This window comes from Aphelocoma coerulescens, chromosome 9 (genome assembly GCF_041296385.1).
Source record: "Aphelocoma coerulescens isolate FSJ_1873_10779 chromosome 9, UR_Acoe_1.0, whole genome shotgun sequence".
Lineage (NCBI taxonomy): Eukaryota > Metazoa > Chordata > Aves > Passeriformes > Corvidae > Aphelocoma > Aphelocoma coerulescens.
Window position 1 is genome coordinate 18,002,180 of NC_091023.1, and position 24,289 is coordinate 18,026,468.

A 24,289-nucleotide genomic window follows, 5' to 3' on the forward strand; every position below is an offset into this window, starting at 1 on the left:
ACCACGTCTTCTTTCCTCCTCTCCGCTCTGGAAGGGTCTCTGAGCAGGTTCCGAGGGGTCCCTCGGGGACTGTGGGTTTTGGGGACAGCTTTTTGATGGCAGGTGTGAGCTGTGTGATGATGCGCTGCTTCACATCAAGGCTGTCCTTTGCAGAAGCAGCGTTTGGACATTTGGAAACGCAGCACAAACACGTCACTGCTAGGAAGTGTATCAGAAGACATCACTGTTCCCAAAACCAGACATCACCAGGTTCACATCAAAGTACTACACACACCCCGAGGGCACCTGGGGATGTCTGTGGGGACATTCAGGCCTTCCCCAGGCCAGGTCCCGGCCGTGCCCGGTCACGGCAGGGAGATGCGCTGCTCTAGCCCCGCTCCCTCCTCAGGGGAGGGCGATGAAACGCCTCTCCCCGCTCCTGAGGCCGTGCAACGGTGGATCTTCGCCACGGAGGTGATGCCGGGAGGGGCGAGATGACGAGGAGGCAACAAGGAGCTCTCGCCCCGCTCCCGCCCCGTTCCCGCCCCGCTCCCGCCGGGACGCACCGCCCCGTGCTGTTGTGTCCCCGCCGGGCGCCCGTTGCCGCTCCCGTCGCGGGCGGAAGCGGAAGCGGCGGCGGCCGCGTGCGGCGATGGCGGCCCGCGGTACCGCGCGGCGCGGGGCGGGCGCGGGGTCCGCCCGCGGCCCCGACCCGCAGGAGGAGCCGCCGCCGCCGCTGCAGGCCGTGCTGGTCGCCGACAGCTTCAACCGCCGCTTCTTCCCGATCTCCAAGGACCGGCCGCGGGTGAGAAATCGCCTCTGGGTGCTGCCGCCTGCGCCGCGTGCCTCCGGGGCCGCCTGTCCCGGTGTGCACCGTCCTCGGGAGGCCGGGGCGGGCAGGGATCTGGCGAGAGGCCGGGCTGAGTCGTGAGGGGCGAGGCTCCCCGGCCCCCCCGGGTTTGGGCAGCCCCCGCCGCGGCTTTTCCCGCCCTCTGCTGCGCTCCGACAGTTCTCGCCCGTACGAGTTTCTATTCCCCGCTGGAGAGACAGCGAGGATCTAATTGCTGTGTTGGTGCTGTCCGCGTTTCCATATGGCATGGAGAACTGCGCTGTTGGCTCTTCGTCTGTGGCTGGTGCAGGACTGGCAGCGGGTTTGGACAGGCTTGTTTCTGATACAGGAAAGAAACAGAATCTTGGCCTTTGCCAGCAGTAATGCGTGAAAGAATATGGCCAGAAAAATGGATGGGGTAGTACTTTAATTATCCAGCTCAAAAGGCTATGTGTTAAAGGAACATTAAAAGCTTCTGGAGAATTTAGGTCTGAACAATTACCTTACCTTGTCTGCTGATTAAATGTTAGTGGTGCTTATAATTATACACGCGAGCTCAGGCCTGAAATGAAACAGCACCAAAAATCAATTAAAGAATGGTATGCCATCACTCAGGTGTGACTCAGTAACTCAGTTTAAAAGTGTGAGTTGAATCTCAAGTCAAGACAGTACATGCTTCACTTTAGATTGGGTTTTTTTTTCCCCATCTTTAATTCTGGACAGTCATATTCCTGTGGCTTCATCATTCATGTCTGACAGGTTTTTCTTGAAGCAGTTAAAGCCTGAGTCAGGGAATCAGCACTTTTTTTTTCCCCAGTCTCTGTCATTTATCTGAGTCTTCTTGAAGAGTTTTGAGTGATAACTCCACCTTTTTTATGCCTTCCTCTCTGAACTGAGGATCTGCCCCTAGAAGATCAGAAATTAGCTCTTACTGTTTAGATCAACTCTAAAAATTTTTTTAAAAAGCTGGTGGAGCAGTTACTTGTCTTATGTTTCTGGTACTATGGGTGACATTATATCCTCAAGTTGGAAGGGGTTGTTGCTGATGTTGGGGTAATGAGTGTTTGTTCAGCTATCTATATGTTTTATGGTTTGGGGTTTTTTTCAGGCTCTTTTACCTATGGCAAATGTGGCCATGATTGACTATACCTTGGAGTTCCTTACTGCAACTGGAGTGGAAGAAACCTTTGTTTTCTGCTGTTGGAAGTCAGCTGAGATCAAAGAGCATTTGCAGTAAGAATTTCTTCTTTTTAGTTTTATCATGGAAAGTATTCTTCTGCCCTCCAACAGCCTCAAAGGCCTCACTAATCCTTCTGATGAAAACTGTAAGAGATTCCCTTTCAGCAGCCATCTCCTAGCATATCTCAGAAAAGACCATTCCTCCTGTTTAGGAGGGTGGTTGTGCAGTGTGATAAAAGGGTTGAGTGTTGTGGGACTGCTCCTTACTTCACCTTTTGAGTGTACCTGAGCCTGGCAATAGCGGGCTCACTGTCACAGGATCCTCTTCCATCCCCTTATAGGTGTGGCATGCACTGGGACACTGTGTCCTAGTGTGTTTGTAGGAACAGCCTCTTTATGCCTTCCTGATGTTTTTTTTTTCTTCTTCCAGAAAATCCAAGTGGTGCCGGCACACGTCTCCCAACACGGTGCGCTTTGTCACTTCGGACCTGTACCGCTCCCTTGGTGACGTGCTGCGAGACGTGGATGCCAAGTCCCTTGTTCGTTCCGACTTCATCCTTGTCACTGGCGATGTGGTGTCCAACTTCAATATAACCAAAGCCCTGGAAGAGCACAAGTAGGTGCTGGAAGAGTGGATGCCTGCCTGGTGTGCTGAGACTCCGGGCTGTGGCTCTCTGAGGAGTGTTCTCATAGTTCTGCCCTCATTTTTCAGGTTGCGTCGTAAGATGGAAAAGAATGTGTCTGTGATGACGATGATATTCAAGGAGTCTTCGCCTGGCCACCATGCCAGGTGCAAGGAGGATGACATTGTTATTGCTATGGACAGTGCCACAAACCGTGTCCTTCACTACCAGAGAACGCAGGGGCTGAAACGATTCCACTTTCCTATGGTGCGTCTGGAACCTGGCAGGTGGAAAAGGGCTGTGGTGGTGAAGCAGCCCACCCAAGGAGGAGATCCTCCTTCAGTGAGGGCTGGGGAACTGTCCTTGCTGCTCCTCTTGGAGGAGCAGGTGATAGGAAGTAACTTGGGGTCAACTGGCTTTTTTTCCCTTGATCTTTATTTGAGGCTTGGTGAAACCATGCTGGGACACACATGTTTGTGACTCTTTTCACTTTGAACATGGGGCAGATGTATTTCTCGCAGTTCAGGTTTTGCCCTTTATTTCCTTTTCACGATGTAAAACAAGGCAAGGAGATTATTTGTGTTGTCGCAGGGGCTGCCAAATTGGGGTGCATATACTGCTACCATGCACAGACCATTTTCATAGAACCATTTAGATTGGAAAAAGACCTCTGAGATCAGAGAGTCCAACCTTTGATCACCACCTTGTCAACTAGACCATGGCATGTCGTGTCATTTCTTGAACATTTCCAGGGATGGGACTCCAGCACCTCCCTGGGCAGTCCATTCCAGTGTTTAACAACCCTGTCTTTTTTGAAGTGTCATTGAGCCTGACATGGGGTGGAATAACAGAGGTGCAAGGAGTGGTACCTCCTATTGCCTCTGTTTGTTCAACTAGTAATGTGGTAAATGCTCTGTAAATGTCTGTGGAGGCACTTTCTCCATGAGATAGATGGACCAGTTTCTTTCTTCAGCTCAGAACTAAGGCTGTGATTGTATAATATTTTCATCCCCAGTCAGTAATCAGGAGGTTATTTCATGTCTTCAAATGGAAGCACAAATCACTGTAGGAAAGCAAAAAGGAAAAACCAAAAGAAACAAAACCCAACAATACAAAACTGACCCACAGCTGTAAAAATTGTATTTGGATTTATCAAAGCTTTTTTGTACATTTGTAGCTCCCAGAGACTGAGGTAAGGAGCCTCCTGGTGTTGAAAGTACAAGCTATTTCTGGGAGACCTGCACTGTGTAAGGGCAGGGGCAGTCTCTGCTGGCTGACACAGCTCTTTGTGTGACCAGTCTGTGTCTGCTAAGATTCGGTCTAGTGTAGGTTATAGATTTCTCTGATCCTCAGAACTTCAGCTAGTTAAATAATTCAGTCAATACTGCCCCTGGCTTATAGAAGACTTCTGGGGTTCAGTGCTGTGTGAGGCACTCAGATCATCTGAATTTTTTCCTCTTTCAGAGTCTGTTCCAGAACTCTATTGAGAACGTCGAGGTGCGCCATGACTTGCTGGATTGTCATATCAGCATCTGCTCTCCACAGGTGAGCTCTGCCCTTCCTTACTGCTGGTGTGCAGGGGGTGTGTGTGGCCTGAGTACCAGGTTTGAAAAAGAACTGGCTGAGCTGAGGGCCTGGGTGATCATGTGGTGCTGCTCTGTGGAACGCATGGGGCTCGGTCTGTTTCTGGCATGCGCTGCTCGAGCCCAGGCAAAGCTACATGGTGGATGCATCCATAGACTGACTGATTTGGCACAGAATGAAACTATTTCAGAAAATAAGTGATTTCACTTTGGGTACAATAACATCTGTGGAGCAGAGGTGGTGGCTGTGCTGTGGAGAAGTGTCAGTACTTGCAAACTGGTACCATGTTAGGGTAGCATTCAGGGGTATTCCAGCTAAGGCTCACTAACAGATCTTCCAGATCTGACAAAACTTGTCTGCATCCTTCCTTTGCGGGTGAAACTACAAAGTAAGGCTGAGCAAATTGCTTGGAAATGCTAAAGCAATGTTTTGCCCCTTTTGAAAATCAAAATCTGTTCATGGATTCTGGAGGAGTAGTAGTTGGAGGAGATGGGAAGGTCAACATTCCTAGCAGAAGGAGTCAGAGCTTTATTCAAGGCAAGAGCATCACTTTCCTATATTGTATAACTTGGCTCTAACTGTATTATTTCCATGTACTTCATTCCTGGCAGGTGGCTGAACTGTTCACAGACAATTTTGACTACCAGACACGGGATGACTTTGTGCGTGGTCTGTTGGTGAATGAGGAGGTAAGGAGAGGGTTGCTACAAGGGAGATCCTGTTGCTTTGCCTTAGGGAACCTTCTGACATGCTCCTGCTTGTCTCCCAGGTCCTGGGGAACCAGATCCATATGCATGTAACGACGGAAGAGTATGGTGCTCATATTTGTAACCTGCTGATGTATGAAGCTGTGTGCTCTGACATCATCCGGCGCTGGGTTTATCCTCTCACTCCGGAGATGAACTTCACTGATGACAAGAACCAGAGTTACACCCACTCTAAACACAACATTTACCGAGGGGTGGATGTGAGCCTTGGCCATGGTAGCGTGCTGGAAGAGAACGTGCTCATCGGGCAGGGGACGGTCATTGGCAGCAACTGCTCCATCACCAACAGCGTTATTGGGCAGAACTGTAGGATAGGTGAGTGTAAGAATGGGGGATGTGCCAGCCTTGCCAGGCCAGGGCACACATTGTTGGGATTCAGTTTTTAAAGTGCGTTTGGCACTGGGAGAGGATGATAGGTGGGTGCTGATTGACTGCTAATGGGGAGAAAGGAGAAAAACTTGGTTTTCCAGCAGAGGAAATAGACTGAAGTTTTCAGGGTACCATAGTGAAGCTGGAAAGTACTTCATGCAAATGAGTTGTTTCAGCAGTAGAGAATGCATGACCTTTACTGATCTAGAGTTACCAACCACCAACATCCTGCAAATAAGGGACATCTGTCGCCATTTTCATGAGCTGTTTCCTACAACTCACTCCTAGCCTTGCTCCCTCCTAGCTCACTCTTTCTTAGCCTTGACTAGATTTTCTATTTTTTTAGTGATTTGGCTGTGTTTGTCCAAAACTGAGATGTCAGTTGTTACTCTCAAGTCTCTGTAGAGAACACATTTCTCTTTCAGCTTTGGGTAAGAACTGGATGTAGGCCTCTGAAGCAAATTTTCCCGTTGTCTAACATCCATCATGCATCAAGGGCATTGGGAGTCAGTAAGATGGTTCCTAGTGGACTCAGTAGTGTCAGAGAGCACTAGACAGCCTTACTCAGTATATTTGTACTTGGTGGTGTATAACAGGTGATAAAGTCACTTTGGATGGAGCTGTTCTGTGGGACCGAGTGCACGTAGCAGATAACGTGGAGATCCACCATTCTGTTGTCTGTGATGAGGCTGAAGTGAAGGAGAAAGTAAAGCTAAAGCCCCGCTGTGTCCTCTCCTCTCAGGTGAGCTGATTTATGTCTGTTCTGTTTTCTGCCTCTCTCGGCAGGTTGCTAATCTTACACTAGACCATTCCAGAAAACAGGGCTGCCCCAAGCCTTTTTGCAGAGGTGGAGGCTGTGCTACTGCTCCCACCTTTTTCTTCCCTTTGCTTGGCAGGGGCAGTATGGTATGGACTGCAGCAGTGCTATCTTCATTTACACTTGTTAGTAACAGTGTGTCTGGAGCTGCTGGTGGAGGTACTAGGGGGCAGTCAGAGTGTTGTTCATTAAGATATGTTTTACATATTTGCAGGTAGTAGTCGGTCCTGGCATCACTCTCTCTGAGGGCACAGTGATCTCTCTGCACCCCCCAGATGAGGAGGAAGAGGACGATGACCAGTTCAGTGATGATTCTGGTGTGAACAAGGAGGAGAGCAAAGTGAAACTGAAAGGTATGAGAGTTTCTGTCTCCATTCACTAAAGCTATGCAGAAGGTTTTGTCTTCCATGATCTTTTGGGGTCTTTACCTGCCTCATTCCAGACACTGCAGTGCCAGGGTGGAGCTTAGTGTTGCATTCAACCTGGAACTTACGTGTTTTCATCAGGGCAAGCAAGGATACTCAGCTTTGTCCAAGGGCTTTGTCCTTGTGAAGTACTGTTTCTACAGTATAAGTTTGTCAAGGGATCTAAACGTGGTCTGCGAAATGTTGCTGCTGTAGGGAGGAGTAAGTCAGTCACTTGTCAAAACGTGAGAAAATAAAAGCTGAAATCTGTATGCATCTGCAGGAATCCCAGCTCCCTCTTGATGAAGGCTATTTAGGGGCAGTAATATGCAGGTTATACCAGTCTATTTCAGGTTTGCCTGTAAGCAGATCACACTAATTGCTGATTCTTTTTAAGGTTACAATAAAAAGGATGTAGGCTCAGAGGGCAGAGGCTATCTCTGGAAAGCAGATGACAAGAGTGAAGAGGATGAAGAAGAGCAGAGACAAAGCCTGTGGGGTAAGGAAAAGTTTAGTGTGATTACTTGGGGGTGAACAGACAGGTGTGTGTTCGGGAAATCAGCCAAGTAGGATGCTGGTAATTGTGTCTAGAGCAAGACTTGAGCTTTGTGAAGCAGAGTGGCTCCAGGTAACAGCTATGTGTGGAGGGAGGGTAAGAGGTAAAAGCAGGTCATGGACCAGATTCTCTCTTCCTGTGCTCTGTGGAAGATGTTTATTAGATATTTGCCTTGCACCAACACACAGAGCTGTCTGTGCTGGGAATGCTGCACTATAGGACACCAGGCCCTCCCTCAGAGGGAATATGCTTTGGCTATTCCAGGTGCTGCTGGCTTTCTTCCTGCCAGTGGCAGTGTCTGCTGACATTGCTCCATTGTGAGTCAGCAGTCTGCGCAAAATGCAGTTGCTTCTGTCCCTGTCCTTTGTTGTCTGCCTGCAGACTCTCAAAAAAATCCCATTATCCTAGTGGCAGCTGTAGTGTTCCCTCTGCAGCAAACCTAATCATCTGGACCTGTAAATAGAAGCTTCCCTGCAAGGACAGATAGTTGCTGATTTGGTTGGGAAGTCCCTGGGACACCTGGTTCCTCATGGCATATGATAGTTGCAGCTTTTGAGTGCTGAATGCTGCATCTTCTCCTTCTTCAGGCCCAGCTGTGCACTCAGAGGAAGAGAGCGAGTCTGACAGTGACCTGAGCATGGGCTCTGAGGAGCCAGACAGTCGGGCAGCGTCCCCTCAGCTGGATGACATCAAAGGTGAGAGGTGGGCTCTGAAGAAGTACAGTGACTGCAGATAATGCAGTGTGTGAGGCTTGTGCTCTTTTCTCTGGGTGTATTGGAAAATTTGTGCACGTCTGTAATACATTGTTTCCTGATCTCACTTCCTGCATTTTCTACAGAGTTCTTTAATATTCCCTGTATTGCTGCTGGGTTAACCTAAGGCAGTCAAGGATGAGAAACTAGAAAAAGAGCCTCCATCTTTCTCATTCCTCATCACTGGAGCTTTGTGAAAGAGACTTCCCTGAGTTGTCTGTTTAAATGGCAGTGTCATTGCGTAATTTTAGAGACTATGGCAAGGTCCAGCAGAGTTTCTCTGTGTGGACAGCTTAGTACTGTAATCATGCTGGAGAAAGAAATGTCCTTGTAGGAGTGGCCTCTTGGCCGAGATGTTTTGTTTTTCTGTTTTGTTGTGTTAAGCTTACCTGGATTTGAAGGAGGTTCAAGCCAAATTGGAAAAACTCAAAAACTTTCTCATGTTGGAATATCTCCCCAAAGGAAATTAAACCAATAAATTTTAGATTTGAATCTATATTTTCAGTTATGGGAAGATGAGGTTTGTCTGAATAGGAAAGGCTAGGCTGTGGAAGTATAATAGAAACGCTGCTCTAAAAGGCTGCAGAGGTAAATACCTTTGTACTGGTTTCTGCAGATAGACCAATTATATCTAGTAGGTGGTTTCCTTGATTTGAATTCTATCCCACTATTTATAAGTAGAGTTGCTTTGGGTTTGTGTCAGCTTACAGAGAACAAACAGATACCATGTCAGAATGCTTTTTTTGTGAAGGGTGTCATTCCTTCAGTAATGAGCAGTTTGAAGAATCTGTGCTTTTCCCTCATGTCTAACTGCCTGTCCTTTCTTGCATTAGTTTTCCAGAATGAGGTTCTGGGTACGTTACAAAGGGGCGAAGAAGAAAACATTTCCTGTGACAACCTGGTCCTGGAAATCAACTCCCTCAAGTGAGTTGGGGATGTCCTTAGGGATCCTCAGGATGTCCTTAGGGATGTTGTTGTCCCTTATGCTGAACAGTTGGGATTGACAGCACATTTGTCAAAAGAAGAGGAGAAACCACGTGAATGCCTGTTGTTAGACATTTTATCAGTATGGAGCATGAGAAATGCAGCTTAGACATCGTGACTGAATGACAGCAGGAGTTGATGGAGAGCAGCAGCTGCATCTCTAGCATCCTTGGTGGTTAGGCTTTTCCTGCCCCAGCTCTGTAACAAGAGATTGAATTGCTGCTAAATAACTGTGGACTGAAGAGAACAAGCCAGTTCTTGGCACAACTGCCTGAAAGTTCATGCAGGGTCTGCTGCTCTGGGCATTGCAGCATTCAGCCAGCTGCCTGCAGCTGGGGCTGTGCTGTGCTGTGGCTTGTCCACAGTGTTTTTACAGCACCAAGTCTAGAACATATAATCAGAGTGCCTTTTATCTAGTGTTTGTCAAATCCAAACCTGTTTGCCTTCTTTTGTGCAAGAGCATTCCTACAGCACTGTGGTAAATGTGAGGGTGCTGTCCCTGCAGCAGCCTGTTCCATTGTGATAACAGATTTTCAGGACTTACAGCCTTATGCAGGGCCTGATGCAGTGCAAGGTGGTTTATTATCTGAATATTTGGAAAACCAAACAAACATATAAAACATAGCTTGAAGATGAAATGAGAAGATGAAAATCAGATTTTCTGCTTTATCTCTGTGAATAGCCACAGTCTGCAGAGATCAGATAGTGTGAAATCTTGAGGTTTTTTTGCCTTTTTCATCGTAGGTATGCATATAATATTGGCCTGAAGGAGATGATGCAGGTGCTCAGTAAAGTAATCCTGGAGTTCCCACTGCAGCAGCTGGATGCAAACCTGGACTCCCAGAACTATTTCTCAGCGTTACTTCCTGTGAGTCCTGCTCCATTTCACTCTTCTTTGGGCTTGTCTCCCAGTGTGTAGCAGTGTCTGTGTGCCCCAGGTAGTTCCTCCCTGAGAAGTCTCTTTGGTTAAGCCTAGAGCCACTTGAACTCCTTGAGTTCATGAGCCTCTTGGTCTTCTGTAGAAGAAAAAATGAACTGAAACCGTTGTTCCTGCTTGACAAGAGCTCAGCTGAGACTGTAGGTGTAGGAGCTCTACTTCAGTCCCTGTGGTTATTTCTGTTGCCTGTGTGAGACAGTAGAAGTGCATCATTTGTAAAAGAGAAAAGAGAAGGTCTCTTAGAGATGTCTTTACAGGCTTGGATTCCAGCAACCCCGTTTCAGTCCATGTCAAGGCCTGTCCCTGGGGCTGTGGGGAGTGCTCCTTTCCCAATGGGATCCTTTCCAAGGTCTTATTTTTTTGCATACTATAATTGGTGCCAATTTTTTTCTCAGTCAAATGCAAAGGCACAATATTGTTGTCTTTGTGCAAAGATAAAGTTTTGCTTTGTCTTTAGAGAGATGGATTGTAGAGTTGGGTGTACCAACTTCAATTTCCTGCCTTATGGCAGACAAAATAGGGTAGGATCTGTTTTAGAAAGCAGGCAGTCTTCTCTTAATGGTTTTGTTCACCCAAGCTGAAGTCATTGTAGTATTTTTGTCTCCTTCTTACAGTCCATTTATGTATTTAACTTTGCAAACTCTGCAGATTATGAAGATGCTCTTTCAGAATGAGTAGGTCTGACACATGTTTGGGACAGACTACTTCAATTCTTTTTAGGACTGTTTTTTCGTTGGTTGGTTTTTTAGGAGATTGAGTTTAAGAGGAACACTAGACTTCCTCATAATCCTTTCTCTGAGGAAGTATGTGCTTTCAATTGATGGGAAAGGGTGGAAAGCTAATTCTCCTTTGTGTAAGCATGCTACTTAATTCACCTCTTGGAGATATGGAGATGCCTTCTGCAGAAAACATCCATGTAAACTGATCTGTTCCTCAGATGGCTTAGTGAGATTTTGCTGCTCACTGTTTAAATTCTGCTTGCTTTTGTTCTTTTTTCCACACTGTTTTCTTGAATAGCATGTCCTGTCCTAGAAAAAAAGAATTGAAAGACGAGGACTGAAGAAAATGTTGGAGCAGGTGTTAGATTCTAAGTACATCTAGACAACAGCTTGTGTAGAATTGGTAGCTATATAGGATGGGGGGACTTTTACCCAGCTGGGATGTGGCATCTCTTGGTCTCCCAGATTAGACTTCTACTCTAGCATGAGTGGGAAAGGAGAATTTCACTGCAGCACCCAGTCAGAAGATGTTCTAGTCTAGGATGAAGCATATAAATGCATAAGGTTTTGCGTAATTGCCCCAAACCCCTAGAAGCTAAAGACAATGCTAGTATGTGAAGAGTTTCTCTGCATAACTTTGTCCATATGTTTTTCATCAAAGACAATCTAATGCTCATGTTTAGCAGCAGAGAGAGCAAGTCAACTCACCTTTAGTGAGAAGTAGTAATAATCAAAATGTAATGTTTAGAGTGACCATGTCTCATGTCACGGGCAGGTGGCATTTGTCTAGGCAGGGAATTGTGTTCATTTATGAAATACAAATCACCGTTAGATTTATCAAAGAAAGCCAGGTGTCAAACCAATTGGCCATCATGGCAGCCAGTATCTCCAGATCCTCCCTTGTAAAGAACAGCCAGGAAGTTTCTTAGAGACTCCTTCTCTGGGACAGCTTGTGCCTCGGTTGGTGCCTTCACTCTGTGCAGAATTGCTGTGCTGACTTTCTGCACTGCATTCAGCAGGAGCACAGTGTCCTGCTGAGGTACACGTGTGCACACATGATGTTTGTCACTGTTACAATAACCCAATGTTTGAGATGAGATGTGCCTCTAATAGATGTAGTGAACCAGCCTTCAAAGGCTTATTAAACACACATCACTGGTCTTCTGAGGCAGCAGCTTTGTGTGTTTATCAGCAGTGCTCTGAAAAGACCAGTTCTTTGGGCAGAAGTTCTACAGCATCTGGAACAGTGGCTTCTCTGCAACTTGTGATTCCCTGGTTAGTAAAAAGTACACTCCATTAATTTACTAATTCTTATTTACACCCTGTGAATCCCAAGCACAGGGTTGGTATAGGTTCGTACATAATGAAAGCAGTTGCTGCTGAAGTGTGCAGCTAAAATTGCCTTAGGCAATAGAATTATTGGGCTGAGAGCTGCTCATGATGGAGTAGTTACGGAAAAGTGTTACTTTGTGTGAGGTGGGGGTACTTGGCATCCTGAGAGAGATGGGTATCAAAAGCCCACTGAACCTTATAGACCTGCTTTATGTTTCTCACTTTCTTTGTAGCTCAACTCTGACCAAGAGATGCTGAAGTAAGATGGGTTGCTTATGTAAAACCTGTGGTAGGTAGAGCAGTCCCAGACAGCTCAGGAGGGGAAATTGTGAGAATGCCATAGTTATGAGGTATGGTTTGTCTTGAAACCACACTATGTGGTCTGAAGTGCTGGCCCCTGAGCATGAAGCTCTAAAGTGTTGCAGCAATTTTAGGAAACAAGCATCTGGTAAAGGATATGCCCGTGTGTTTTATTTTCAGATGAAACAGGGAGGCTTGAGAAATAGAGGTATCCAGTTTGATGTATGTCAGGCATCTTGGTCAGCTCTTGTACAAGTTGTAAAGCAGAGATGGTGAAGAAATGGACCTTTTCTAGAACTATAGACCTTTCCCAGAACTGGGATTCTGTAATAGTGTGCATGTGAACACACCATGGGATTGCTTATTCGGGGACCAAATGGGTCTCTGCTGTCACTGAAGCCATTTAGGGTGATCAGCATAGATGCTGTTGTGGTGCAACAGGTTGGAATTACAGTTTTGTCCATCGTGTTTTGCATGTACTTCCTGATGGTGTTCCATGCTGGTGGTAAGTGTAAATTGATCTTGTTATTGAGACTGTCCTTCCGACAAGAGAGATGGATCACAAACATCCTTAAAGATGTTAGAGTGTTGTTGACTGGGTTTGATGGAAGATGAATCAACCTTTCAGAGAAATTTGATTGCTTTCTCCAGACTGTAGATTGTTTTGAGGAGTTACCCAGGTAGAGTCAAAGCCTGGAAAGTTGTGATATTGTCCATAGGGCTCTCTGTCAGGTAACTTCTCACGTTTTTCAGTGTTTTATCAAATCCACATTGGAAGCTTCTAATTCTCCAGTTTAGATTTTCATGAAACTCCCAAAATAGCCTCTCTGGTCATACAAGCTTAGAGGATGTTTTTACTAGGGGGTCTGTGGGGCTGAGTCCTACTTTCCCCATTAGCACCAGTTACAGTGCAGTGCACGTTCTAAACTTGACATGGTGTATTTTTTCTTCTTTCCCTTTTCCAGCAATAGGCACACTGGATTGAGTCCTGGGGTTGGGAGTGTTTTCTTTATAAATAACCTTCTTTCAGAAACTCAATAGCTTCTGGTTAGATTTGTGCCTGCTTATGATTTAAAGGCGTTAATAGAAAGGTATTACAAAGTGCTTCTTAGCCTGGAAGGAACTTTCCAGCAGCTTTACTGTAGTTGAGGTGAAGAGTCCAAAGAATAATAAAAATACGGAGATGGTTGTAGAGGAGAGGAGGGTGTTTAGCATTAAGTGTTTTGCTACACACTAAAATACTTCCTGGGAATATGCCACAGAGCCCTCAGTTGTTTTGTTGTGGTACCATGATGATCAGGAACATTCTGTACTGTTACTGTTGTTCCTTAAACCAGTCAATGTACCACTGTACAGATGGGTTTGTTTGTACTAATCCCCTTCTTTGTTTCTGCTTGAGGTATGCAAATTGCAGCAAGGTTGCATAGCAAATATGTCTGAAGAGGTGATGGAGTGCAGTACTACAGGGCAGATGAGCACTGTTTCCTAGCTCAGGCTACCTTTGGTAGTCCACACCAGCCTGGACTATCTCCATAGCCTGGGTTGTAGCTGGGTTGTGGTGTCCTGGAGCTCTCCCTCTCTCAGTTATCCTGGACAGAATAATGCTGATTAACCCTGAATATAGGTGACTCAAAGCTTCTTCATCACACCCCAAGCCCCTGTGAATTGCCAGTTTCCCTTCAAAACAGACCAGGTGTGTTCTGTAAGGAGACACTGCTGAAGGCACAGCAAACCAGTGTATCTGTGCAGGCATGCCAGGGATATAGTTTCAGGATCGTGTGCTGTTGAATTACTCCATTTAAAAAGATGTGGAACTCTGATTTAATTTCCTACAATGTTTTTGTAGGATGGTCAGGTCATGATGCGGCCAATGAAGAATTTTTGTATCTTATCCAAGTTCTGATACCTTTAAAATTTTTATGGACAGGGATCTAACTATTATCTCCTATCCCAGATTCAGGTCAGTCTGTGCTGCTTTGCAGAACTCCCTGCTGCATATTTCCCAGATATGAACAACAAGCGAAAGAGCTGTGGGTGACTCAGACAGAAATATTGTTTTAAGAGGCAGCACTAAAATCATTAAACTTAAGACTTCAAGAAAAATAAGCCCTGGAGTAGAGAACAACTAATAGTGTAACAACTTCTTGCCCTTCATCCTTCCCGCCCATTCCCTGCAGCAGGCTTCAGGATCCAAACAAGCCTCTAGGCACACAGCAAATGTGTGATTTGCACTTAGGGGCTGTTCTGACGTGTTCCTGTTTTAGGGGTGGTTGTTTTTCACTGTTCACTTCTATGCAGCTGGTAATAAACTTGGCATTATCTTTTTCTATGTTTCCTTATTTGTCCTTCTGCTTTGAAGGAAAATTCCACTGAAATGTCAGCTGCTCTGGGGGAAGCTGTGAATAGCATGTAGGTATCTCTCCTTATTGGTCTGCAGTGAAGAGATTTCGTTTGAATACCAGACTCCACTGAACACATTTATTGAGATGATCTGGTATTCCATCCAGAGAGGCAAACCCAAGAAAGCTAATAGATACTCTGAAAGCTGCTTAGTAAAACCAGGTTCTGTCCTCACATATGAGACTTAAAAGCATCTATTTCATGGACAGAGAGGATCAAATACCTGAAGTAGTCAGTTGAATGGTTTCATAAAATGCTTCCCTGGGTCACTTTCTTGGTGTAAAACAGCTGAGAAACAGGGCTGAGTGCACCCATCCATCTCAGCTCAGGAGCTCTTCTGTGTTTTCCCCCTGCAGCTGTTGAAGAACTGGACCCCGTTGTTTAAGAACTACATAAAACGAGCATCAGATCACTTGAATGCCTTATGTGCCATTGAGGAATTCTTCTTGGAACACGACAGTCTCTGCACATCGATAGCTAAAGTGAGTATCTGCTCCCAAATCTGTTTTTGCTAGATTCACAGTGGAATGCATCCTGTTTACATCATCACTTCTCTGCTTTAGGGGAGAGGATTTTGGGGTCTCAGTGGAGAGGTTATGTAGAAAATCCATCTATAACAATTTCTTAAAAAAAAAATAGTTCTGTGTCTGCCTGTGCCTCTGAGGGAGCACAGCTGAGGGTGAGTATTAATTACCAGTCTGCAGTCTGTGGGGAGCTATTATTTTGCAGCTTCCAACATAGATGCCCTTGTTGTGTGACGCTGGAAGAGGCCAGAGACTTGCTCTAGGAAGAGCTTTACTTCATTTATCTCTTCATGGTCCCTGGGATCTAACTGCTAAATGGTTTATCCTATATTGGAGTGCAAAACAGAGAAGCTGGGAATAAAAGTGGGATTTTACTCAGGCAGAGCTAGTTATGAAATTGGGGAAAAAGGGAACCTGTCATGTGGCTTATTATCTGTCTCCCTGCTTCTGAGAATTTTCATATATTCCTCCTCAACGTCCTTCACAAATATTTTATCCCTGCATTCTATCTGCCCTATCACATGGAGAGCATTTGACTCGGATTGCAAGTCTCCTTTAGCAGCAACTCAGGAAGCCCCTGTCTGTTTTGGAAGAGCTCTCCTAGAGCCCGCTTAACTCTTGGTTCCTCAAGAAAGAGTAATCCTAACTTCTGCTACCAGTGCTTCTGGCTGATGGCAAAGCACTTAGGACTGGAGCCAAAAGCCTTCAGTTTGGTGAGCCAAAATGTCCTTGAATTACAGCAATTGTTTGGCATGTGTCCATTGTTCTAGGGGCTGGGTTTCCCTAGAGGCTGGGAATTGAAGTGACACTTTATATTTGGAGTTGGCAGCCAGCTTTGTTAGTGCTCTGCTGCAAGGAGACCGACTGCGAAGCGCCTGCTCTGCCTGAGCACAAAGGCACCCTGAGAAAGCCTGGTCACGTCTGCCCCTCGTTCACCAGGCAGGGGCTTGAGCTGACGAATGACCAATTGCTTTGACACCTGCCATAAGGCACTGCAAAGAGAGAGCTGGCAGGAGGAGGGAGCCTGGGGCAGAGCTGGATAGGTTCATGCTCCTCTGCACGTGTCACTGTTGTATGTGAGCCTGCATCAGTTGCTTGTTGGATCTACTTTGGGGATGGTGTTTGGGTTGCTTTAAAGAGAACTTATGTCTTGAACTGACATCCTCTGTGACCCATTGTTGCCCATTGCTCTCAGTCATACCCAGTATCCTCAAAGCTGAAGCTGATGGGCTTGAACTTCGACTTGTTCTGTGTCACAGCATCTGTCAGGAGCATAAGGCTTGGTAGGAGAAACACACTTATTTTTAACAGCAAAAGGAAAATGAAGCAGACTGAGTGCCTTCTGGTGAAGACGGAGCTGAGAGACACAGATTACGTGCAAACTTTGTACTTGGACGTGAGCTAGTCCCAAAAGAGTTTATAGAGAGCCTGTTGCTCTTTTCTAATTGATGCAGGTGTTGATGACATTTTACCAGCTGGAAATTCTGGAAGAAGATGTAATACTCAATTGGTTCTCTTTGCGGGACACATCTGACAAAGGAAAGCAGCTTCGTAAAAACCAACGGGTGAGTCCCAAAGGTGTTTGGAGAGGCCGGGGTGGGGGGTGAGAGAGAAACAGCTGCTGAAAGAAACTTCGAGGGAAGTTTGGTGTCACTGTCACCTTTTGTGGAGCAGCTGCCATCACATGGTAAGCCAAGAAACACACCAGTGCACTGAACACTAAGCAACACAGATTTGTTCTCCAGAACAGGCATTTCTGTGCATTCTGCCATAATCATCCTGTTTGGATGAGGAATGGAGGTGGTATGAGGATTGTTTTTAGTGGGCTCTCTGTAGCACGAGGCCAGCACTTTCTGGAGTAGCAGCACGGCTTGTCTAAGCCAACACCCATTTGAAATGGGCTTTAGGCCAATGCCCTGTGTGCTGGCCCCATGCAATTCCTTTGAAGCTTTCATTCCTGGCTCAGCAGTCCCTTCACATATATTTCTAAGCATTTGCTGTACTGAGTGGTTTCATTTGGCTTCTGTTGCAAGGAGCATATAAACTTCCCTCCTCCATCAGGCAGAACTTTGTGCTGCAGTTTGGCTGAGCCCTGATCCAGTCCTCCTCCCTGGATCTGGAAGAGGAGTAGAGGAAAAAAAGCCATTTGAAGAACAACTTTGTTTAAAACCTTTGCAAAGTCAGCTATTAGTATAGGTCAGGAGTGCTTTCAGCTGCTTGTTCAAACCCAGTTAAAATGTAAAATGAGCTGCCTTTTTAATAGCAGTTTCTGAGAGACTAGTTTTTTTCCCAGCAGAGTTTTCCTAACATGTCTTAGCTAAGGTGAAGCTGCCATCTCTTTGCCCTCAAGCTCTGAAAAACTCTCAAGCTTTTGTCTTTTTGGTGAGTGTTGGAGGGATTGTCTGACTGGAGGAGTCTTCTTCAGGAATTTAATCAGTCTGCATTTGTCTGTGTCATGCCAGTTTTTTTTCACCTAATTGTCTCTCTCTTCCTCCATCTGCCTCCATTTCTGTTTCTCCTGGAAGCACTTTCTCTCTCGTGCATGATAGTGATGCTCACTCACACAGTGTATTTGTTGAGCATTTCCAGCATCTCTTAGGTGTCAGTTGTTACCCGATTACATTTCATTCTCTCTGCAGCTCCAGAAGTTTATCCAGTGGCTGGAGGAGGCAGAGGAGGAGTCGTCTGACGGCGACCAAGACTGACATGGTGGCTCAGCACGAGAAGAGGCTCTCACTGCCTTTCTGGGCCAAGTGGGCAGGGCAAGATCAATGCCAGTGCATGGTGTGTAGATGTGGGGCATGACATCGAAGTGACTGACAATCCCATCATTAATTCAGTTGTGTGTTCCCAACTTTGCCACTTCCCTCCCTCCCTCACTTGCACCTTACGTTGCAACCCAGTGTAAAAACCATAAGGGAAGAGCAGGAGGTGGTGATACCTAAAATCCCTCTGGAGCCTGGATATGATGTACTATAAGCTATCTTTCGGGAGGTCCTTGTTACTAATACAAAGGGAGAGAGTAGATGCAAATGCATACGATGCCCTTGTAGATCTAACCATCAGGGCTGTGGAAGAATGGTCATACAGCTGTGGTATTTGGAGTCATTGTTGCTTCTGGAGCTAAGGGAACTCCTGCTGAAGAGACACCGGCAAGGTTGGTGAGTAAGAGCATGCGGATTAAGATCTGGAGTGCAGGACTGGAATTCAGAAGTTCTTGTGCCTGGAGAAGATGCAGTTGTCTGAGGACGCCCAAGGCATTTTGCAGCCTAGAAGGCACTTCTGTGATCTTTCCAAAAGGGAAAATCTCTTGCCATCTGCCATGCTAGGATCTAACACAAGGTTGCACAGTGGAGTTGGTAAAACCATGTGTTTGCCCTGCTGTGGAACTGGGGGTGATGTGTGCTCAGCTGCCCCGTGGGGTTGGCTGATGGTGGATGGCTGTACGGATCACCATATCCTGCATGTGATCGTTCCTGTGTGCCCCCAGCTTAGCAGACATGTTTTAGAGAAGTGTCTGTTTCTTTATTTTTTTTATAAAAAGGGAGCAGAGGTGCCTGGCTCCTCCCACTGCACCAGCTACACTTGTGTTTTGCCCTGGGGGCATTGACTGCACCAGCTGCTTTGAGGAGAATGCAAGTTCCTAAGTTCTGCTCCAGTATGAAAAGGAGCGAATAGTATTTCTTTCAGCAGCACATGGTCTGTGTATCCACATGATTTCAGTTATATAAGCTTGCTTGCTTCATGGCCGTTTATTTATTTGAAAACTTCCCTCAGACAGCAGGGAAAGTGCTGCAAACCCACTGTGAGGCTCTGCAGCTGCAGAGCAGCTCGGCAGGCAGCAGGGAGTGAGTGTGCCTCTGGCACAGACAAAATGTGGCAGCAGCAAGGCCTTTAACAACAGCTTTCTTGGAAGTGTCACTGTGCTGTGTTCTCCCCTGCTCTCAAAGAACAGAGTGAAAATGCTACTGCAACCATCAGCTTGTGTTCATAGGTGGGTTATTTGTTGGATGTGCTGACCTTGCCTCTGCCCCTTCAGGAGGAGCATGGAATAAATCCTTTGCAGGGGGAAATGCACTGGAGCTGCCCACTCAGGATATTTACTTGGCCGTTCCGTGGTGCCACAATTGTCAGTGAGGGGACAGCATTGGATGCTGGAGACCAGGGATACTGCCTCTAAAAAACTGATGTTCAGGCAGGGCCATCTTGTGCACTCCCACTATCAGTTGCCAGGATTGTGCATAAATGTCCTTGTTTTCTGACATTGCAAACTCAGTCTTGTAAATGTTGGGGAAATAGTTGGTATCTGAATTTTCTGTATCTGCCAATATTTAATTCAGGGAGCAAATAAAAACTATCCTGGTGTTACCAGCTTGTTTGATTTTTTTTTTGACTTGGAATTGTATGTCTCCAGTTGTACATGCCTGAGCAGGGCTTCATGTGTAAGTTGAATAACTCATCACCACATTTTCCTCAGGAGATTTTAAGCACACAATAGGCAGGTAGGAAATCAGCACAGCATTGATTTGGTGAAGGTGTTCAATGGTAGCTCATGACCTCTATTTGCAACTAGAGAACAATTCATTAAAACTTCTGAACTTGGAATCCTGAAGTGGGTGAGGTTCGGTTTTGTACAGAATTATGTTGCAAAGATGAACCTTAAATCCAAAGAAATCTGTTATCATTTGTCATTATGGGAATTGGTGGGAATGTTGGCTGATAGGTCCTGCATTGTGCCCTCCTGATGCTAGGAAATAGGAGCTGGCAGAGACAGGGAAGGGCAGCTACAGAGCTCTTAGTAAAACCATTTACAAACCAGCTGCAAGACTTGGTAATTTTAAAATCTCCTTGGACATTTTAAGGTTTTTTTTTTCCTTTTATGGGGTAAAGATGGCTTAAGAATAAATTTAATATGTAGTGCTGTAAATAGCTCAGCTTTGCCAGAAGTTCTTGATTATTTCTGCCAAGTAACAATTCCACTTTTGTTTTTTCCACATTCCTTCCTCCTTTGCTCCAACTTCATGGTATGAGCTGCTTTTTTACCCAGAAGTAAAAATCCAAGGGGAGAATGTTGCTCTATGGCCACATCCTTCAGGCCTTGGTGGGTAGTTTTACAGATGCCAAGAACAGAGTAGCAAAAAGAAAACAAATTAGGACACTTGATACTCTCCAAGGTGGAGTTCTGGCATGGTGCAGCATCCTTATGGGCTGATACGTGTTGTACTTTTTAAAGGAACATTTATTCCATTGCTGAAGTGTAGGGTGGGCTTGATGCTTGCTTGTTGCTTCAGTCAAGATTTTTGTTTGGTTGGAAGACTAGAAATGCCTTTGAGAGCAATCTGGAATGTGGAATCATTGCTACCCATCTCTGAGCAATGTAGGCAGTAAGTACTTTATTTTGCTATGGCTAAAATAACTTGTGTGACTTCCCATCTGACAGGGATGGATGGATGGATGGATGGATGGATGGATGGATGGATGGATGGATGGATGGATGGATGGATGGATGGATGGATGGATGGATGTCATCTGGTGTTCCTGTATCAAACCCATAACTTCATTTAACAATAGTAAGCCTTTTAAAAGAAGATAATAGTTTGGCATTGCTTAAAGGTGTAAGTGATGGAACTCAAGTACATCCACCTCTGCTTTGGGCTGTTCCGAGATGCACTAAAATGGTTGGAGCCTGTTTACTCTGTAGGGAGAAGCGATGTTATCAATGCTGCAATTTTTAAGTTGCAATAACTGCAAAAATAAGCCAATAGGCAGTTCAGAAACTTTGCCTTGTGGACCTTGGAGTGCTCAGCACAATCCCCTCCTGCTAATTTCTTTGGCACTGTGTTCTTAACTTCCATTCAGTGTCTCATACAGCACAAGGCCTCTGTGAGCAGTGAAATCAATCTGTCATTGAGTCTATTCAGTCACTTGGCCTGTTTAAAAGAAAAGGCAGCTGTAGCAATGAGATTTCATCTACTACCACCCTGGGGGGTGTGGCACCCCTCCCCTGGGCTACACGTGCTCCCTTGGGAGCTCAGCACTACCAACAATTGCCCTTTTGGTAACAGAGATGTCTAATGTGTACAATACCGGCTCCAAGGTGCATCCATGGCTCTGCTGGGAGGTGGGTAAGACGGTGGCTCTGCCAGGGGCAGATGAGGATTGTTTCACATGTGCCTGCTTTTGGGGCAGGGAGGTGTTGCAAAAAAACTTTAAGATTAGCTCTGTCAGGGTTGACCCAGGAAGAAGCAACTTAAATTAAACTTTTCCATTCCTGACCTGGATTCTTCATTCCAGGTACACCAGCTTTTGCCACAGAGCTCCGAGCATGAGGAAATGACAGTCTTCCAAGAGCTGATGTGGAAACATGGGAGTCTCACACCTCTTACAACTTCTGCTTACCTGAGGACTTCCCTTGATTTTTTAATTTTTTTTTCAATTTAATGTCAAGTTCTTCACCCAGTCTAGCAGTGCTGCCCCAGTAATTGCTAGCAATGCCTGCAGGACTCTTTAATGCATGAGGAGGCTTATTTAGCTCAGCCTGCCTGCCTGCCTGAGGAGCTTGGCTCTGTTCCCTGTAGGATCTCTCTGGCTCCTTTTCGTACGGCAGGGGAGTCTAGCGCTGAGGGCTGATCTAGTCTCATGCCCTGTGCAGGCTCATGGTGTGGTGCTTCCTCTGCATTTATTCCTTTTAATCCCAGATGGTGCAAGGCGGTTCTTGCCCTTCCTGTTGGTGGGTGTTCCCAAAGCTCCATCCACCCCAGCTTTGCTCTCAGCCACAACTCCAGGAAACTGCTGATGGAGATGGTTCCTTGGTGCCTGTTGGGTGCTGGCAAGGTGTGCAGAGGGGAAACCAGACAGCCTGAGACTGCTGTGGAACAGAGGCAAGTCCTAGGGGCTGGGGCTACAGCGCTGATGACTAGCTAAGAGTATGCTGGGGTCTGGAGAGATAGAGGATGGGAAGAAACCACACAGCCAAGGGGTGCACAGTTGAAGAGGCCATGGTACGTGGAACAGAGGATGCTCATGAAGAGCAGAGGAGAGAGTCTGCTTGGTGAGGAAAAGGTCTGAGTACTGTGGATAGTTGTTGGATGGTGACAAGGGCTCTGGAGGGAAGCCACAGCTGGAGAGGAGCTGGGGTGGGTGGTTGTCCCTGTGTGTGGCAGCCGTCAGAGACACAGTATGGGGAGTTCAAAGGGGTCTGTACATGGGAGGATAGGGTAGAGATGGATATGCCTCATGTTTTGTAAGCTGTACTTAAGGGGCATGTAGCCATTTAAGGAGCATGGGGAAGGCTGGGAGGTGTGTGATAAAGGACCAGGGCTGCAGAGATGGAAGGGGAGGCCTGGGGTGTAGACAGAAGCAGCTTCAGTGGGTGTAAGGGGGGTGTGAAAGCTGAATGGGGGTGGGAAGCCTGTGAGAGGTATATTCCCAGCTGGCACTGGGAATGTGGGTGCACGGGGAGTACCAGGCCGTGGATAGGAGGACGTGGATGTAAAGTATAAATCCCAATGTACCCACGGGCAATGGGGCTGGAGGTGTGCAGTCCTAGAAGTCACGCACGCACATGGGGCACAGCAGCACTAGGGGTGGATGGGTGTGTAGGGGGATCACTTCCAAAGGAGGGGGTCAGCTCCAGTGAAGGGGGGGGGGGGGTCTCCTATCGTTGCGGGATCTGCCTTGGGGGCAGGGTGCAGGCCAGCATCGTGGCGGGATCTGGGCCCAGGCTCCCGGCCTGCCCGGTCCCGGTCCACGGCGGGTGCGGGATCGGTCCCGCTCCGCGCCGCGGCCCCGCGGGGCGCCGGTTCCGGTTCCGGCGGGGCCGGGACGGCGGGCGGGGCGGGGCCGGCCGGGGCCGAGCCTGCGCCGTGCAGCCGGGCGGCGCTGGGACCCGGAGAACAAGGGGCGCGGGGGGACCGGGCGTGCGGAGGCCGCAGCCGGGCCGGGGCGCGGGCAGGGGCCGGGCCGGGTCTGGGGGTCCGGGCCGGGGCGGAGGAGGCGGCGGAGGCGGAGGCCTGGCGGCCGGGCAGGGGCGCCATGGCGGCGGCCGAGACGAAGATCATTTACCACCTGGACGAGCAGGAGACGCCGTACCTGGTGAAGCTGCCGATCCCGGCCGAGCGCGTCACCCTCGGCGACTTCAAGGGCCTCCTCAACCGCCCCAACTACAAGTTCTACTTCAAGTCCATGGACGACGACTTTGGGTGAGCGCGGGCCCGGTCCCCCGGGGCCACGCGTGGAGCCCGAGCCCCGTGGGCCTACCCGGGGAGCAGTGGGGGGCGGCTGGGGAGCACCCGCCCCGCACGGGGCTGGGGCCGGGGCTGGCTGCTCCCTCGGCCCGCGGAGCGCCCCCGGGACGGCGGGGCCGGGACCCCCGGGGTGGGGAGGTGCCCCACTCGTACCCGGCGCGGGAAGGGGGACCCGCATCCATCCTCCATCGCCATAGCCTTGCGTTGGAGAGGATGGGAATGCTGACCCGTTTGGGTTCTGTCTGGGGGAACACACCCTCCACGCACCCCCAGGACCTTACCTAGGGGAGGCTGGTGGTGATACCCCCCCGTGCACATTCTCAGGGGTTCGTTGTCCCTGGGTGCTGCCTCCGGGAACAGCCCCACATCCTCAGATCCCTCATCAGCTCTGGGGAAGCTGCCCCATGCTACCTTCTCGGTGAGGGAGCCTCCTTTAGGTGCCAGAGGCACCTTGGTGGAGACCATCACCCCCTGGAGGAGACCATCATCCCCATCTGAGGGTCACCCCGCGCTCAGGATGTTTGGCCAAAACGTTGCCTGAGGTGGTATCTCCCATGCAGCCCACATTGGGGTGTCTAGGGTGGCATTCCCGGGTTGTATCCTACTCAGGATTGTCATTCTCCACCAGAAGGGCCTGGGCATCTTCCAGTGTACCTGCCTGGTGAGAGTGCCCCTTGCTCCCTCTGCCAAAAGGGTGTGGAGGTAGTGCCACCTCCATCAGCCCTTTCCAAGAAATGGATTTGGGGACGGTTTTGTTCTCCTACCATCCATTTTGGGAAGGGTCATCCATTTTGGCAGCTTTGTCCTCCGCATCTCATTTTTGGGAAGAATGGGTAGAGAGGACCGGGTTTCTCCTCCCCTGCCTTCATGGAGAAGGAGTGAGAGCTCTGCGTGTGCTGCCCATCTCTGAGCAAGGGGTGTGTGCAAGACCCACCATACCCACGTACATGTCCCATCCTCAAAGTGAGATGTCCCATGCTCAGTCTCT

The 24,289-nt window shown here is 47.7% G+C and overlaps 2 protein-coding genes across 3 annotated transcripts in view; both read left to right on the forward strand.

The window, feature by feature from the left end:
• The first annotated feature begins 631 nt into the window (after positions 1-631).
• Positions 632-19,423, forward strand: EIF2B5 (eukaryotic translation initiation factor 2B subunit epsilon). Its single transcript, XM_069024377.1, has 16 exons — positions 632-784; positions 1,917-2,041; positions 2,418-2,603; positions 2,700-2,877; positions 4,075-4,155; positions 4,806-4,883; positions 4,964-5,276; positions 5,927-6,072; positions 6,362-6,500; positions 6,949-7,050; positions 7,695-7,802; positions 8,693-8,783; positions 9,588-9,711; positions 14,888-15,013; positions 16,510-16,620; positions 17,695-19,423. Exons 1-16 carry the CDS (start codon positions 632-634, stop codon positions 17,758-17,760), a joined length of 2,127 nt encoding a protein of 708 aa, XP_068880478.1. The 3' UTR covers positions 17,761-19,423.
• A 3,616-nt stretch (positions 19,424-23,039) lies between these two features.
• Positions 23,040-24,289, forward strand: part of DVL3 (dishevelled segment polarity protein 3) — a 33,444-nt gene continuing 32,194 nt past the window's right edge. For both annotated transcript variants that reach the window (XM_069024452.1, XM_069024453.1), the window contains exon 1: positions 23,040-23,256. In XM_069024452.1, coding sequence (XP_068880553.1) covers positions 23,090-23,256 — 167 coding nt within the window. In that variant the 5' untranslated portion in view covers positions 23,040-23,089. The remainder of the gene's footprint in view (positions 23,257-24,289) is intronic.

What these genes read in the sequence shown, in the direction of transcription:
- EIF2B5 (XM_069024377.1), top strand. Translation starts at nt 632, where the DNA reads ATGGCGGCCCGCGGTACCGCGCGGCGCGGGGCGGGCGCGGGGTCCGCC. An exon ending in AACGATTCCACTTTCCTATG is followed by an intron (nt 2,878 to 4,074) that starts GTGCGTCTGGAA and finishes TTCCTCTTTCAG; the next exon opens with AGTCTGTTCCAGAACTCTAT. An exon ending in TGGGCAGAACTGTAGGATAG is followed by an intron (nt 5,277 to 5,926) that starts GTGAGTGTAAGA and finishes GGTGTATAACAG; the next exon opens with GTGATAAAGTCACTTTGGAT.